This window comes from Onychostruthus taczanowskii, unplaced genomic scaffold (genome assembly GCF_017590055.1).
Source record: "Onychostruthus taczanowskii isolate IOZ18803 unplaced genomic scaffold, ASM1759005v1 scaffold61, whole genome shotgun sequence".
NCBI lineage: Eukaryota > Metazoa > Chordata > Aves > Passeriformes > Passeridae > Onychostruthus > Onychostruthus taczanowskii.
In genome coordinates, this window is record NW_024503790.1 from 624,608 (window position 1) to 638,844 (window position 14,237).

At 51.9% G+C, this 14,237-nt stretch overlaps 1 protein-coding gene across 1 annotated transcript in view; it reads right to left on the reverse strand.

Annotated features, from left to right (window-relative positions):
• Positions 1–14,237, reverse strand: part of PAX7 (paired box 7) — a 112,163-nt gene that overhangs the window by 52,952 nt on the left and 44,974 nt on the right. Inside the window, exon 5 of the mRNA XM_041419591.1 lies at positions 6,857–7,056. Within this exon, the coding sequence (XP_041275525.1) occupies positions 6,857–7,056 (200 nt within the window). The remainder of the gene's footprint in view (positions 1–6,856; positions 7,057–14,237) is intronic.

Sequence of the window (14,237 nt, forward strand, 5' to 3'; positions counted from 1 at the left end):
GGCGAAGCCTTGGCCGCTGCACCTTACTGGGCTTCACTGGGCTGGAACCGGAGCTCTGGCAGGGGGAGCACGAAGGGTTTGGTCCCTGCCCTGGCTGGGGAGGAAGTCTTGGGGTAGAAGCTCTGCTGCTGAAAGCCCCAGAGGCCCTGTTTGGTTTGGGGCCAATGGGACAGACCCTGCTGCCCTAAATGTGTGCAGCCCGGCGGGTTTGGTGTGGTGTGGCATTCACGTTCTCTGAAAAATCCCTTCGCTCAGGATTTTTCTATGTGCAGCCCAGCGGGTTTGGTGTGGCGTGGCATTCACGTTCTCTGAAAAACCCCTTCGGTCAGGATTTTTCTCCTGGGAAGCTGAGGAGCCTCAGAGAAAAGGAAAACAATTCTTATCTCATTTGCTTCTCCTGTGTTGTGCTCGTGTGGAATGTGTTTGGAGATTGTTCACCCACAGGTGATTGTTTCACTGCATTCTGCTGTGAGTTGTTTTCACTCTTTGGCCAGTCAGGGCCAAGCTGTGTCGGGATTCTGGAGAGAGTCACGAGTTTCATTATTACCTTTTGAGCATTCTGTAAGTATCCTTTCTGTATTCTTTAGTATAGTTTAGTATGGTATTTTTAATAAAATATCGTATAATAAAGTTATAAATTAGCCTTCTGAGAACATGGAGTCAGGTTCATCATTCCTCCCTGCCACGGGGGTCCCTGCAAATACAATAGTGTGGGGCAGCCAGGAAACACAAACTGGGGCTCCTGCAGGGCTTTGGCCTCTGGAAAACCCAACCATTCCCACCCCTGTGGGACACCAGGGGCTCAAGGACTCAACCAGGGGCTCCCCCAGGCTCAAGGAAAGGCAGGGCAGCACAAACAGCCAGAGCAGGCAGCTCCAAGGTTCCCATTCCAAAATCACAGATTTTTTCCAATCCCGGCACAAAATCCATGATTTGATCTAAAATCTGATTTTACTGACCCCAGAGGATCCCATTCTGTGGGTGGAGGGATCCTCTGGGATCAGTAAAATGATCCTCCATGCCTCAAAGGAGAATCCTCCAGGAGAGAATCCTCCTGGATCCTCCATTCCTCAGAGGAGGGGAATCAGGCTCCAGGGAGCATTTTCTGATATGGAATTCTCCCTTTGGGTCATGGATTCTCTGCCCCACATCCTAAATAAGCTGGCTCTACAGACCCCCAGGATGATCCCGGTCCCATTTTGACACCGCCACCATCCCAGGGTGCTCCAAGCTGGCCTTGGGCACTTCCAGGGATCTCCAGCTGCTCTCCCAGAGCCTCCCCAGCTCACAGCCAGGAACTTCCTCCCAAAATCCCACTTAAACCTTCCCTCCTCCAGGGAATTCCCACTCCCCTGTCCTCGCACCCCAGACCCTTCACAAAGTCCCTCTCCAGCCCTCTCTGTCCAGGTGCTGGGGCTTGGAATTCAAATTCAGACAATTCATCCTTGCCTGAAGACCAGGTGGGGAAGGATTTTCTGCTGGATCTTGCAGCTCCTTCCCATGGAGAAGGGAATTTCTCAGTGTGGTAAATGTAAATGCAAATGTAATCTTAAGAAAACAAAAAGATATTCTAAAAACTTAATTCTAATTCTTATTGCTCTTTATTTTAATTACTAAATAATAAATGTATTAATTTATTAAATTTCAAATAATGTATTAATTTATTAATAAATAATTTTATAATTTATTAATTGAAGAATTGTAAACCTATTTTACCTTTCTCCTAATCCTACCTCACAACAAAAAATAAATACATTCGTAATTAACCAACACTGAAGCCACCCATAGAATTCCTTTTCTGGGGCTGAGGTGCTGCAGCCCTGAATGAAATATCCCCAAAAATCCACATTTCTGTGGAATGCTCCCAGATCCCAGGACTGCTCCAAGGCTTTTTATCACCCCCAGGTGATGCTGAGGAGCCAAAAGCCAAAAATACCCTCTGTGGTTTTTTGGGGGGAGAAATCTTGGCTGATATTTTGGATGTAAAATTTCAGAGCCTTCAATCCCTGGCTCAATCACAGCACCGGGAAAAGAAGGAGAATATTTGGAAATATTCCTTCTGCACCAGGGAATATTCATGGAAAACATTCCCAGTGGAGAAATCTCTAAGTTGGAAGTTGATAATTTGGACAGTTTTGTTTTACTTCCCATTTCTTCCTGCCAGTGAAACAACAGAAATAAACAGTGAGGGTTGTTGGTAACCCACCCCAAAAACGGAGCAGCTTTGGGAAAAGCACTCCACAGCTGGGATTGCCCAGGACAAGGATTAATTCCAGCTCCCCAGCCCCATGGCTGCTGCCTGGTGGCTTTTGTGACACCAACACCTTGGAGAGGTCATTTCTACACCTACAGAAGAATCTCCTGGCAAAAGGATTTTCCTGCTGAATTCCACCCCACAAACAAATTCCCCATTGTTTATGAGAAATGGATTGTTCTGGGAAAAAGTTCCTCCACCAGGAGAAAAGCCAGGGAGAAAAGCTTCAAAGTTGTCACAAAATGCCTTTTAAGGTTTGGGTTTGTTTTTTTTTTTTTCCCCACATCAAAATTTTGACATCATCCGTGAGATAATCACAAAAACGGGTGAAAAATCCCAGAAAACATCCAAGATCAAAATCAAAGCTCCCACCAAATGAACGGAGTGAATTCCTGTTAATTCCCTAACGCCCGGGACATTCACGGATTGTTTTCTGGCGGGGCGGGAGGGAAGGGGAGCTCACAGATGGGTGAGAATTCCTTCAGGACATTCCCTGAGTCAGGACATTGCCTCGCACAGGGGCAAATCCCTGGAATTCCCACGGAAATCCGCGCGGGCTCATCCCTGGCTCGGCTCAGCCTGGGATTAACCCGTTCGCACTCATCCCCCTGGAAGCCGGAGCTGGAACGCGCATCCCCGGCACCCAAAGGCGGCCGTGACCCGGCCGGACCCGCTCGGCCTCCCGGGAGCCGCGGGAAACCGGAGCCGCCGCGGCTGCCCCGGGCCCGTCCGGCTCGTGGGCTTTATGAGCTGTCAACGTGTCAGAGCTCCAGTTATCCCGACAGCTGCGGGCCCCGCCGGGCTCCGGGCCCGCCGGGAGGGGGACACAGCCCGCGGCTTCCCGCAGCCGGCCGGGCACGGAACGGAGCGGGAACGGGAAGGGGAACAGGGAGCGCCGGGATGGGGACAGCGAGCGGCACTCGGGGCTCGCCCGCTGCCAGAGAGGGGCAGAGAGAGGGAAAAATAAATCCCCTTGGAGTGTCAAAGGGGGATTGCAGCACAGGAATAGGAGTGGGAACGGGAACAGGAATGGGAATGGGAATAGGATATAGGAACAGGAATTGGATGCAGGAATCGGATATAGGAATAGGAATAGGAATAGGAATAGGGATAGGGATAGGGATAGGAATAGGAATAGGAATAGGAATAGGAATAGGAATAGGAACAGGATGCAGGAATAGGATGCAGGAATAGGATAGGAATAGGATTAGGAACAGGAACAGAAATAGGACTAGGACTAGGACAAGGACCAGGACTAGGGAGGAATAAGATTAGGAATAGGAATAGGAACAGGAATTGGAGGTAGGAATAGGAACGGGAACTGGATGCAGGAAGAAAGCCACCCTGAGCTGTGATCCAGGGGATGAGTGGAACGAGGACCAGATGTGGGGCAGCTGCTCTCCTGTCCCTCTCTGGGGTCACAAACTCCTCCATGCCTCTGCCCCTACCCGACACGTGGAGCTCAGGGATGAGGAAGACAGGCAGATGTTGGCAAAGCCCTTCATGGAATCATGGAATGAGTCATGGGATGAGTCACAAAATGAATAATGGAATGAATCCTCGGAGGTTTGGGTTGGAGGGACCTCAAAGCCCCTCCTGTGCCACCCCTGCCATGGCAGGGACACCTTCCACTGTCCCAGGCTGCTCCAAGCCCCATCCAGCCTGGCCTTGGGCACTGCCAGGGATCCAGGGGCAGCCACAACTTCTCTGGGAATGCTGTGCCAGGGCCTGCCCACCCTCACAGGGAGAAATTTCTTCCAGATATCCCATCTGAACTGTTCCTCTTTCAGTTTAGAGCCATTCCCCCTTGTCCTGTCTCTCCATGCCTCATAAACAACCCGTGCTCTGAGCTGGCCCTGCTGCCTTAGAGCCATTTTACACCCAAAACTCAATTCTTGGCTTAAAAACTCAGTCAAGACAGCAGAGAGCCCCCGAGGTGGGGGAAGATTCCCTGCTGGATGTGCCCATGTGGGTTTGTCTTTGTGTGGGGCTATTTTTAAAATTTTTTTGCACAAGATCTTGGCTGAGTGATGTTTGCAGGTCCCGAGAGGCAGCGGAAGATCAGCCCTGATATCCAGAAAATCAGGTGGTGGGAAGGAGCTGCCCGTGCCAGGCTGCTGGAATGAGAAAGGCAGCAGGAATGTGCCTCGGAGAGCAGCTGCTGCACAGCCCTGGCAGGAGCCTCCTCACCCAGGGCCTGGGAGCAGGGAGGGATTGGGACATCCCAGCCTGGGACAAGGGAAAAGGGCTTTTTAAATTAAATTAATTAACTAATTGGTTGGGGGGTTTTTTTGTTTTGTTTTTGGTTTTGGTTTTTTTTGGCTTGTTCTTCCTCCTTCCGTTCTCCCAGATCCTTGGGAAAGGTTTGTGCTCTCCCTGGCATTTTGGGGCTCTTCCCCTCCTCCTCAGTGTCCTTTGTGCCTCATCCCACAGTGTTCCCTAAACTCTGATCTCCCTCAAAATCCCATTTTTTCCATTATTTACCACAGGAACATCCATTTTCTATCCCATGCTCAGCTTGTGCCCACCTACACAATTAGGGCAAAAACGTGCAAAACAAAACGAGAGAATTCACACATTCCAACCCTGGGTGGCTTCATTCCCTTAATGAGCCATTTTCCCAGGCTCCAAACATCCCTGATCCTCCACGGCCACCAAATCCACTCTTCTGAAATCCCTGGGCCAAGATCAAAGCCAGGCCAGCCTAAGTTGTGCTGGATTTCCTTTTCTAGTCTCCACAGCCATCCTCTAGAGGGACGATGGCTCCAGGAAAATCCAGGATTTCCCAGGAGGAAGCTGCAGGGAGGTGACAGCACCTGCTGCAGTGCTGGGAGTGCTGGACAATTCTTTGAGAAAAATTCTTAACCAGGAGTGGGGGACACCCCATTTCCAGGAGGGGAAAACTCCAAGACCCGAAAACATTGGAGGGGAAAACCCCAAAACTCTAAGGCAGTTCCTGGGTGAGCACATCCTTATCCTGATACACCCAGGCAAACCCAGCCTGGTTTCCTTTGGAAAAGGCCATTTTCCTTTGGAAAAGCCCATTTTCCTTTGGAAAACTCATTCCAGGAGTGTTTCTCCAGCAGGAGAAAGCCCCAGAGAGGCCTTTCCCTGCACCCACAGCGCCCGGGATTCCTGCTGGGGGCATGGACTGTGGGGGTCCCCATTTCACTGCTGTAACCCTCCCAGTCCCCAGTCCCCAATCCCCAGTCCCCAATCCCCAGTCCCCAATCCCTCCCTTTTCCCGAGGGGTTCCATTATCCCTGGATCTGCTGATCCTGGTGCTGTTTGCACACACTGCTACCCCAGCCTTTATGGGGGACACATAAGGGGCTCTGTGTGCCGGTCCCACCAGGACCATTAATCGTGTCCATGTCAGAATTCTCGGCTCCAAACCCTCCCTTCCCGCTCCTCCCCTCTCCTGCTCTCCCTCCCCACCGCCTGCCCTTGTTGTGCTCTCTGGAGATCCAAGGGATAAAAAAAAAAAAAACCAAAACTTGTCTGAAAATTCGCACGCGGAACCTGCAAACGTCGCAAAATCCGATCTGCTCCGTGGGGCCAGGCTGGGAAATGTGGGATTGCTCCAGCCGGGAATAACCCCCCCGGGCAGGCAGAGGGATGGCCTCCAAGAGAAAATGCCAAACTTTGGCTGCCGGTCCCAACGGGGATGCAAACCCTGCAGCTGGTACCGCTGCAGGGGCCAAATCCAGAGGGCCTCCTTGAATCCGTGGGAATGCCGGCGAGTTGGACGGGGCCCGAGAGGCAGAGCTGGGTTTGACCTCGGCTCCCACCTTGGAGCCAGCTCATTGCCAGCTCCTCTCCAAGGGGAGGTGATGCTTTGGGTTTTCCCCATGATCTGTAGCTCTGCGGGGCGCCATCCCAGAGTTATGTAGCTCTTGGTGGTTTTCCTACATTTCCTCAAGATTTTAGGATAATTATTAACCTCCTGACGCATCCCTAAAATGCTGCCAAGCTGTATTTCCAAAAAGAACATTTTGTTTTCCAGCCACAATCTGAGAAGAAAATGGGGCCGAGAAGCCCTTGGGGCTGACCTGGGGCGAGCTCCCGGGACAACTGAACACCCCATTGTACCAGTCAGAAATCCTAATTAATCATCCTTATCAAATTGCAGGAATCCCATGACTGGGTGTGTCCGGTGTGTCCATGCCCAGCTGGAAGTTTCCAGTATAGATTTGCTTTAATTTGATTGTTTGAAGCCCGTCCTAGCAAAGGTTTTTCTTTGTTAAGATGAAGGAAGTGAAGGAGCAGAGAAGGAGCAGCCACATTCCGGGCAGGGAGAGTGGGGTTAGGCTGGGCTGCACAGGGTTAGGCCAGGGAGAGTGGGGTTAGGCCAGGGAGAGTAGGGGTAGACTGGGGTGAGCAGGGTTAGGCCAGGGAGAGTGGGGTTAGGCTGGGATGTGCGGAGTTAGGATGGGGAGCCTGAGGTTAGGCTGGGATGTGAGCGGTTAGGCTGGGGTGCACAGGGTTAGGCTGGGCTGCACAGGATATGCCAGAATGTGCAGGGTTAAGCCGGGGGTGCACAGGGTTACTCCGGGAAGCGCGGGCTTAGACCGGGCCGCACGCGGTTAGGCCGGGCCTTACCTGCACGCGGGCCTCGGTGAGCTTGGTGCGCTGGGCCAGCTCCTCGCGGGTGTAGATGTCGGGGTAGTGGGTCCTCTCGAAGGCCTTCTCCAGCTCCTCCAGCTGCTCCGCCGTGAACGTGGTGCGGCTGCGGCGCTGCTTCCGCTTCAGCGGCAGGTCCGGCTCCGACTCCACGTCCGAGCCCTCGTCCAGGCGGTTCCCTGCGGAGAGGGAGAAACGGGAGGTCAGGAGAGGGGGCTTGGTCCCACGGGGAAAGATATTGGACCCTGTGAGGAGCGCCTGAGGGAGCTGGGGGTGCTCAGCCTGGAGAAAAGGAGACTTGGGGGGGACCTTATCACTCTGCACAGCTCCTGAAAGGTGCCTGTGCTCAGCTGGGGCTGGGCTCTCTTTCCAGGCAGCACCGACAGAACCAGAGCACACAGCCTGCAGCTGCACCAAGGGAAATATAGGGTGGATATCAGGAAAAGTTTTTTACAGAAAGGGTGATTAAGTTCTGGAATGGCTGCCCGGGGAGGGGGTGGAGTCACCATCCCTGGGTGTGTTTAACAAAGCCTGGATGTGGCACTGGGTGCCAGGGTTGAGTTAAGGTGTTGGGGCTGGGTTGGACTCCATGATCTTGGAGGTCTCTTCCAACCCAGTGTTTCTGTGAATTCTGTAAAGACCCCAGCAAAGTCAGCAAAATAAAGCTTGGAATTATGTAGCCATGTAGGAATCTTCCCATGTGGGAATCAGAAAAACAGAAACTTCCACATACACTGAAGGGTTTGATCTGCAGCCTTAGAAAAAGGCTGTACATTAGATTAATGTTAAAATAGATTAATTAGATTAATTTAAAAATAGATTAATTAGCTTAATGTAAATTAGATTGATGCAAAAAGGCTGTGCATTGGATTAATGTAAAAGTACAATACACAGACATTAAGTAGAAAAATCACAAATATCTGTTTCTATAGCTGTAAGAATATGCCTTAAGTGAGAAACTGTATTAATAAGATGATGAGTTTATAATGTAGGAGTGTAGTTATATAGAGTAAACTGAGTTTAGAAGTTATAATAGAATCTATTATATATAGATATATAGAATATATAATACATTATAACTATAGAACTATATTCTATATATTAGAATATAACTGTATATTCTATATATTAGAATATGTGTATACATGTGACAACAGCTGATTAGGCAAAAGTATCTGCAGTGCAGCAAAATTCCATAAAAGTGATAAGTTGGAAAAACAAAATAAACTTTATGACATCTGTCCATTAAAAAAGTTATAGATTTTCTTGTAACAAAGGACTTGTGGCCACTCTTTAGCTATAACCGGCTACTTACTCTCAGAAATCTCACAACCTCTAATGCTCATCTGAGTAATAAATCATTCTTGGCTCAAAAGTGGTCCCATTCCTTCATTAACAGCAGTGATAATAACATTCCAATTTGGGTTGGAAAGGCCTCGAAATCCATCCAGTGCCACCCCCTGCCATGGGCACGGACACCTCCCACCATCCCAGGGCACCTCCAGGGATCCGGGGCAGCCACATCTTCTCTGGGAAATCCATTCCAGGGAGGAATTTCTTCCAAATATCTAAGAAAAGGAGTCCCTCAATTCCACAGTCTTCGGAATCCTGGAATCCCAGTGCCTCAATCCCACAGCCATGGGAATCCTGGAATCCCAGTCCCTGTCTCCTCAGCCATGGGAATCCTGGAATCCCAGTCCCTGTCTCCTCAGCCATGGGAATCCTGGAATCCCAGTCCCTGTCTCCTCAGCCATTGAATCCTGGAATCGTAGACTGGTTTGGGATGGGAGGAACCTTAAATCTCATCCCATTCCACCCCTTCCATGGGCAGGGACCTTTACTATCCCAGGTTGCTCCAAGCCCTGTCCAGCCTGGCCTTGGACACTTCCAGGGGTGAGAATCTCCAGTTTCTCTGTCTCATCAGTCTTCGGAATCCTGGAATCCCAGTGCCTCAATCCCACAGCCATGGGAATCCTGGAATCCCAGTCCCTGTCTCCTCAGCCATGGGAATCCTGGAATCCCAGTCCCTGTCTCCTCAGCCATTGAATCCTGGAATCGTAGACTGGTTTGGGATGGGAGGAACCTTAAATCTCATCCCATTCCACCCCTTCCATGGGCAGGGACCTTTACTATCCCAGGTTGCTCCAAGCCCTGTCCAGCCTGGCCTTGGACACTTCCAGGGGTGAGAATCTCCAGTTTCTCTGTCTCATGGACAGAACATCCACTCTTTTTATGCTGTTTATGGCATTTGCTACCATTATTTTTCCCTACATTGCAAAGAAAACCTTGGGAAATCAAAACTTTTCGCAGAAAAAGGGGAGCCCATAGTCCCTGATTCAAATTGTTACAGAGAAAAGAACTCCCAGTGTCTGTCTTATTTCAAGGAATTTCCATTTTTCCTTGGAAATTCCTGTAACGGAGTTGCCCATTTTGCCCTGCAAAAGACGGAACTGAAATGTTGTCAACAAATGATGTGCTGCCCAATTTTCTCCTGTGTTTTATCAAGGGTTGGGCTTAAAGATTTCAGTATTTTAAACTTAGGAAGGAAAAGAGGAACAATTGGGAATTTTTACAGATGAAAAAACCCTTCCAGTTTGGCTTCGCTGGAAGTTGGGCTGCCCACAGGAGAAAACTCAGCTCTTCAACTCCCAAATTTCCTATGGAATTCATATTCCATCCAGTCCTTTCCCAATGTTTAATCAGTCACTTATTCCTCCACCTGGACTTTTCCCTTTCCCTTCTCCCTGCCTTGATCCCAGCACCAGGTGCGGCCTCCTGAGGCTCTGGTGAACCCAGCTGGAATAAATAAACCCAGTTTTGCCCCATGTTTTTGGCTGGAGATCAAGCAGAAGGCCCCACATGGATATCCCTCAGGTTCTCAGCAGCTTTTGGAGGAGCTGGAACTCCAACGTTGTCTCTCCGGGAGCAATCCTGGGCTCCAGAGATGTTCCATGTGTGGTTATGGGTTCCCTGTGGGGTGCAGATGTTGATTTTGGAGGGTCTCAGCCAGGCCACAAAATGTGTGCCCTTCTCCAGGGCAGCAGAGAAGGGACAACGTGACACGGGAGACCTCTGAGAGGGGAGAGCTCTGGCTCTGCCACCTCTTCCTTCTTTCCCAAGAAAAGAGAATTCACTGGGCTAATTGATTTTTTCCCTTCCCGAGCCTGGCTGTTGTTTTCCACAGGAGCCTCCCAGCCTCACTGAGAGCCAGAACCAAATCGTGCTCACAGCAAAGTCCTTTTTCTTTCAGGCGAACCTTTGCTAATTTAGGATTAAAGCAGGGTTTACATAAACTCGGCTTGACCATAAAGTTCCCTGAAGTCTCTAACCATGTTTTCCAGCCTATTTTTTTCCCCCTTTTTTGTTCGGCTCCTATATTATCATCACCCAAAAATCTGCTTTTTTTCTTGGCAGCGCTGGGAGCTGCAGCTGTGGCTCTCGACAGCTGCTGGGGGGTTTGAGGGGTGGGAGGCACAGATCCCCCCGGAGCCGCCTCGTTTGTACTGAGATCACCACAAAAAGCCTCTGCATTCCTGACAAAATTCCTTTTATGTCCCGGGGCTTGTGGGACCTCAGAGAAGGTGCCGGATCCAGGGGAGTTCTGCTCCAGGCGTTGTTTTTGGAGGAAAACACATCCCTTGGAGAGGTTTTCCCTCCTTCAGGGTCTGACATCCCGTTAAATGCCTTAAACAAGTTCAGCTTTTAGATCCAAACCCTTCAGAAATTCAGAAATTTCTTCCCCCAAAATCAGTGAGAAATTCCCTGACAACTTCAGAGGGGCAGCAACTGCCCCACATTTTAAAGATCCTAAAGAAAAAATCCTAAAAAATTTCCAAGTTCTCCCACGCGTCACCAGAATTTGTTTCTAAATGAGATTTTTGGGATTTGTCCACTCCCAGGGAAGGTCTGGGGTCTCCAGGAGAAGGAACATCTGTGCTTGGGAACAGCAGGGCTGCACATCTGGGCCCCAGATGATGCGGGGCAGGTAGGAGCCCGCACATCTGGGCCTTGGAGGAGCAAAGGCACATCTGGAAAGCTCCAGCACATTCCCTGAAGCTCCTGCTCCATCATGAATGAGCTTGGCTGCTCCTCCCATCCTGCTCCTGGGCTCCAGAGCTCCCAGGGGCAGGGATAACCTCTTGGGAAAGGATCTCTGCCAAATTCCACCTGGGAAGGGAACCCCCCCCAGCTCCTGTTAAAGGATCCCGGATTTGTCCATGAGGTTCCAGGAGAGGCCAAGGGATTGTCACCCTCTGTCCCCACCGTGGTGCTGATTCCAGGGTGAAAAGGGTGGAGATAACTGATACCAAGATCAGGAAAAGCCTCTCCATTCCCAAGCTTCCCTGGCTCCTGCCAGGCATTCTCCCCCTTTTCCAGCCGTGCCAGAACCGGCGGGAGCCACCCCCCCACCCCAGTGACCCCGGGGGCCGGGAAGGGCTGGGAACAGCAGCCACAGCTCCCGGTGCCAAATGCCCGGCTCCAAGAGCCCGACCTCAAAGCTGGAACCGAGGAAAACTCCCAGGGAATGCCTGGGAGCAGCTGCTCCCAGCCGGAGCAGCTGCTGCTGTCAGGCAGGGATGCGGGGAAGGACAGGGAATGCTTTCCAGCTGGGACGGGCTCCTGGCACATCCAGCACGCCCCGCGAGCAGCTCCCTCACCTCCCAGCCCCACAGATCGTTCCCATTCCCAACCAGCTGCAATATCCCAGACCATCCATTCCCATGTTCTCCCCAAAGCTCCTGTGCCACTGGTTTTCCAAAGCTGTGGAGAATCCCAGGCTGGGGATTCATCCCAAACTCAAACCCTTCATTTTTTTGCAACCCATCCCGTGTGAGCAGTGGCTACCAGCAGTGGGAGCAGGGGGACGCCCAAATTTTTCACTCAAATTTCCAGGGATTTTTGCTGCAGGAATTACCTGGTGGTGTTTTAGCCTTGCTCAGCCTGCAAAGGGGAAGGTGCAGAAATTTCCAGCAGCACCTCCCTAGCTGGAAAGGATGAAGGATGGGAAGCAGCGGGCTGGCCGGCAGCAGCTCCACTGGGAGCTCATCCCGGGAAAGATTGACAGGAAAAGGAGAGCCGGGAGTGAGAGGAGGGGAAAACCTCCCAGCAGGACAAGGCAGGAAACAGGGAAAACTAAAAGAAAAAGGGAAAACTGAAGGGAAAAGGGAAAACTGAAGAGAACAGGGAAAACTAAAGGGAAAAGGGAAAACTGAAGGGAAAAGGGGAAACCAGGAGAGAAGGGAAAGCCAGAAGAGAAGTATGTGGGTTACAGGACTCACATTCATCCCGCTGTATTTGGGTTTTTTTGGAGCAATCCCATTGTTTTTTTAATCTCTATTTCAGAGTAACTGCTCTGCAGCTCAGAATGAAAAGCTCAAAATGCCCAAATCTCTTTGCTTTTGGAAAGAAATGGTAATTTCAGGAATAAAAAGGCAGAGGTTTCATCCTGGGAGTGGCAGCAGGGATGCAGTGGGAAGCTCTTCCCCCTGCTCCAAGTAGGATATTCCAATGTCTGGGCAATTTTTAGGAGCCAAGGAGAGATGTGGCCCTGTGGAGGGACCTGCTGAGGGTTTGTGTGGGACAGTGCCGAGTCCTGCACCTTCAGGAAGAGCTGGGAAAGGGAATAGACCCCCCTGGAGCAGCCGGAGCAGTGTGGGGAAAGATCACAAAGGGAAGCCTGGCCTTGTCCCGGGGCTCATTCCAGCGTGAGGAAATGTGGGAATTATGGCCCCAAAATCCATTCCTGAGCAATGCTGCGGGCTCAGCTTCGGCAACAACGAGCAAGAACCCTTGGAGGGGTTTGGAAGGAGCAGGAGGACGCTGGAACTGGAGGAGGGGACCAGGAAAAGCCGTCTGCAGTCGGCGCCTGGCCGTGTCCCTGTCCCCATTCCCGTCTCCTCCGCCTCCCTCCTCTCCAGCCGCAGCTTCTGGGCTCCTCTTGGCCGCGGAGTTAAATTAATCAACAGGATTAGGAGGAGCCGGCCCCAGCGAGGCCCTCCAGGCTCCGCCTGAGCCCGGGATGCTCCGCAAGGAGCCGCAGCCGGTGCTGGAGCCGCTGGGAGCGGGATGGCAGCGCCGGCCGTGGGGGCGCATTCATTACGGGGATGGGCTGGGGCCGGGGGAGCGGAGCTGCCCGCCAGAGCCCGGCCCTGCCCTGCCCTCCCTCTCCCTGCCAGCCCCACCGCCCTAAAAACGAGCTGGGAGAGGTGGGGAGGGAGCGGGATTGGGATTGGGGAGGCAGCGGGACTGGGGACAGAGGGAGTGGGATTGGGGACAAAATGGGATTGGGGACAGAGTGCAGTTGGTGATGGAGTGGCATTGGGGATGAAATGGGGTTAGGGATGGAGTGACATTGGGGATGGTGTGGGTTTGGGGGTGAAGTGGGATTTGGGATGGTGTGGGATTGGGGATGGTGTGGGATTTGGGATGAAGTGGGATTGGGGTTGGCTGGGCCGTGGCTGCACCTCTTGTGCTTCACTTGGCTGCAGCAAACTCCCCCTGAAAGTGCTGCAGCCACGGGGTTGCTCTGTAAATCCCACCCAGAGGTGGCCGACTGGGATTTAATGGGATGAGGGAGGGAGGGAAGGAAGTGGCGGAAGGAAGGAAGTGGCGGAAGGAAGTGGCGGAAGGAAGTGGCGGAAGGAAGTGGCGCACTGGAAGGCACTGGCAAGTTCTGAGCAGCCCCAGGTGAGAGCCCCCCAGAGGATCCCCTGTTCCAGACCTCTCCATCCAACCCAGCCCAGGTGCACAGGGATCAATGGGATGGAGCAGCCTCCCGGCAGGAAAGGCCAAAGGATTTGGGATAGTTCAACCTGGAGAGGAGGCTGAACTGTCCCAAAGCTCGGGAGTGACCTCATCATGGCCTTCCAGGGCCTGAAGGAGCCACAGGAAAGATGGAGACAATTGCCAAGGGATGGAGGGGCAGGACACAGGGAATGGCTTCTCACTGCCAGAGAGGGGATTTAAGTGGGATATTGGGAAGGAATTCCTGGCTGTGAGGGTGGGCAGGCCCTGGCACAGGGTGCCCAGAGAAGCTGTGGCTGCCCATGGATCCCTGGAAGTGTGCAGGCTGGACAGGGCTGGGAGCAGCCTGGGGTGGTGAAGGAGTCATTGCTTATGGCAGGAGGGTGCTCCCAACCCAAGACAACCCAACCCAACTCAAAACAAGCCAAGCCAAGCCAAGCCAATCCAACCCAACTCAACCCAACACAACCCAACCCTACCCAACACAACCCAACCCTAACCAACTCAACTCAACCCTACCCAACTCAACTCAACCCAACACAACCCAACCCTACCCAACACAACCCAACCCTACCCAACACAACTCAACCCTACCCAACTCAACTCAACCCTACCC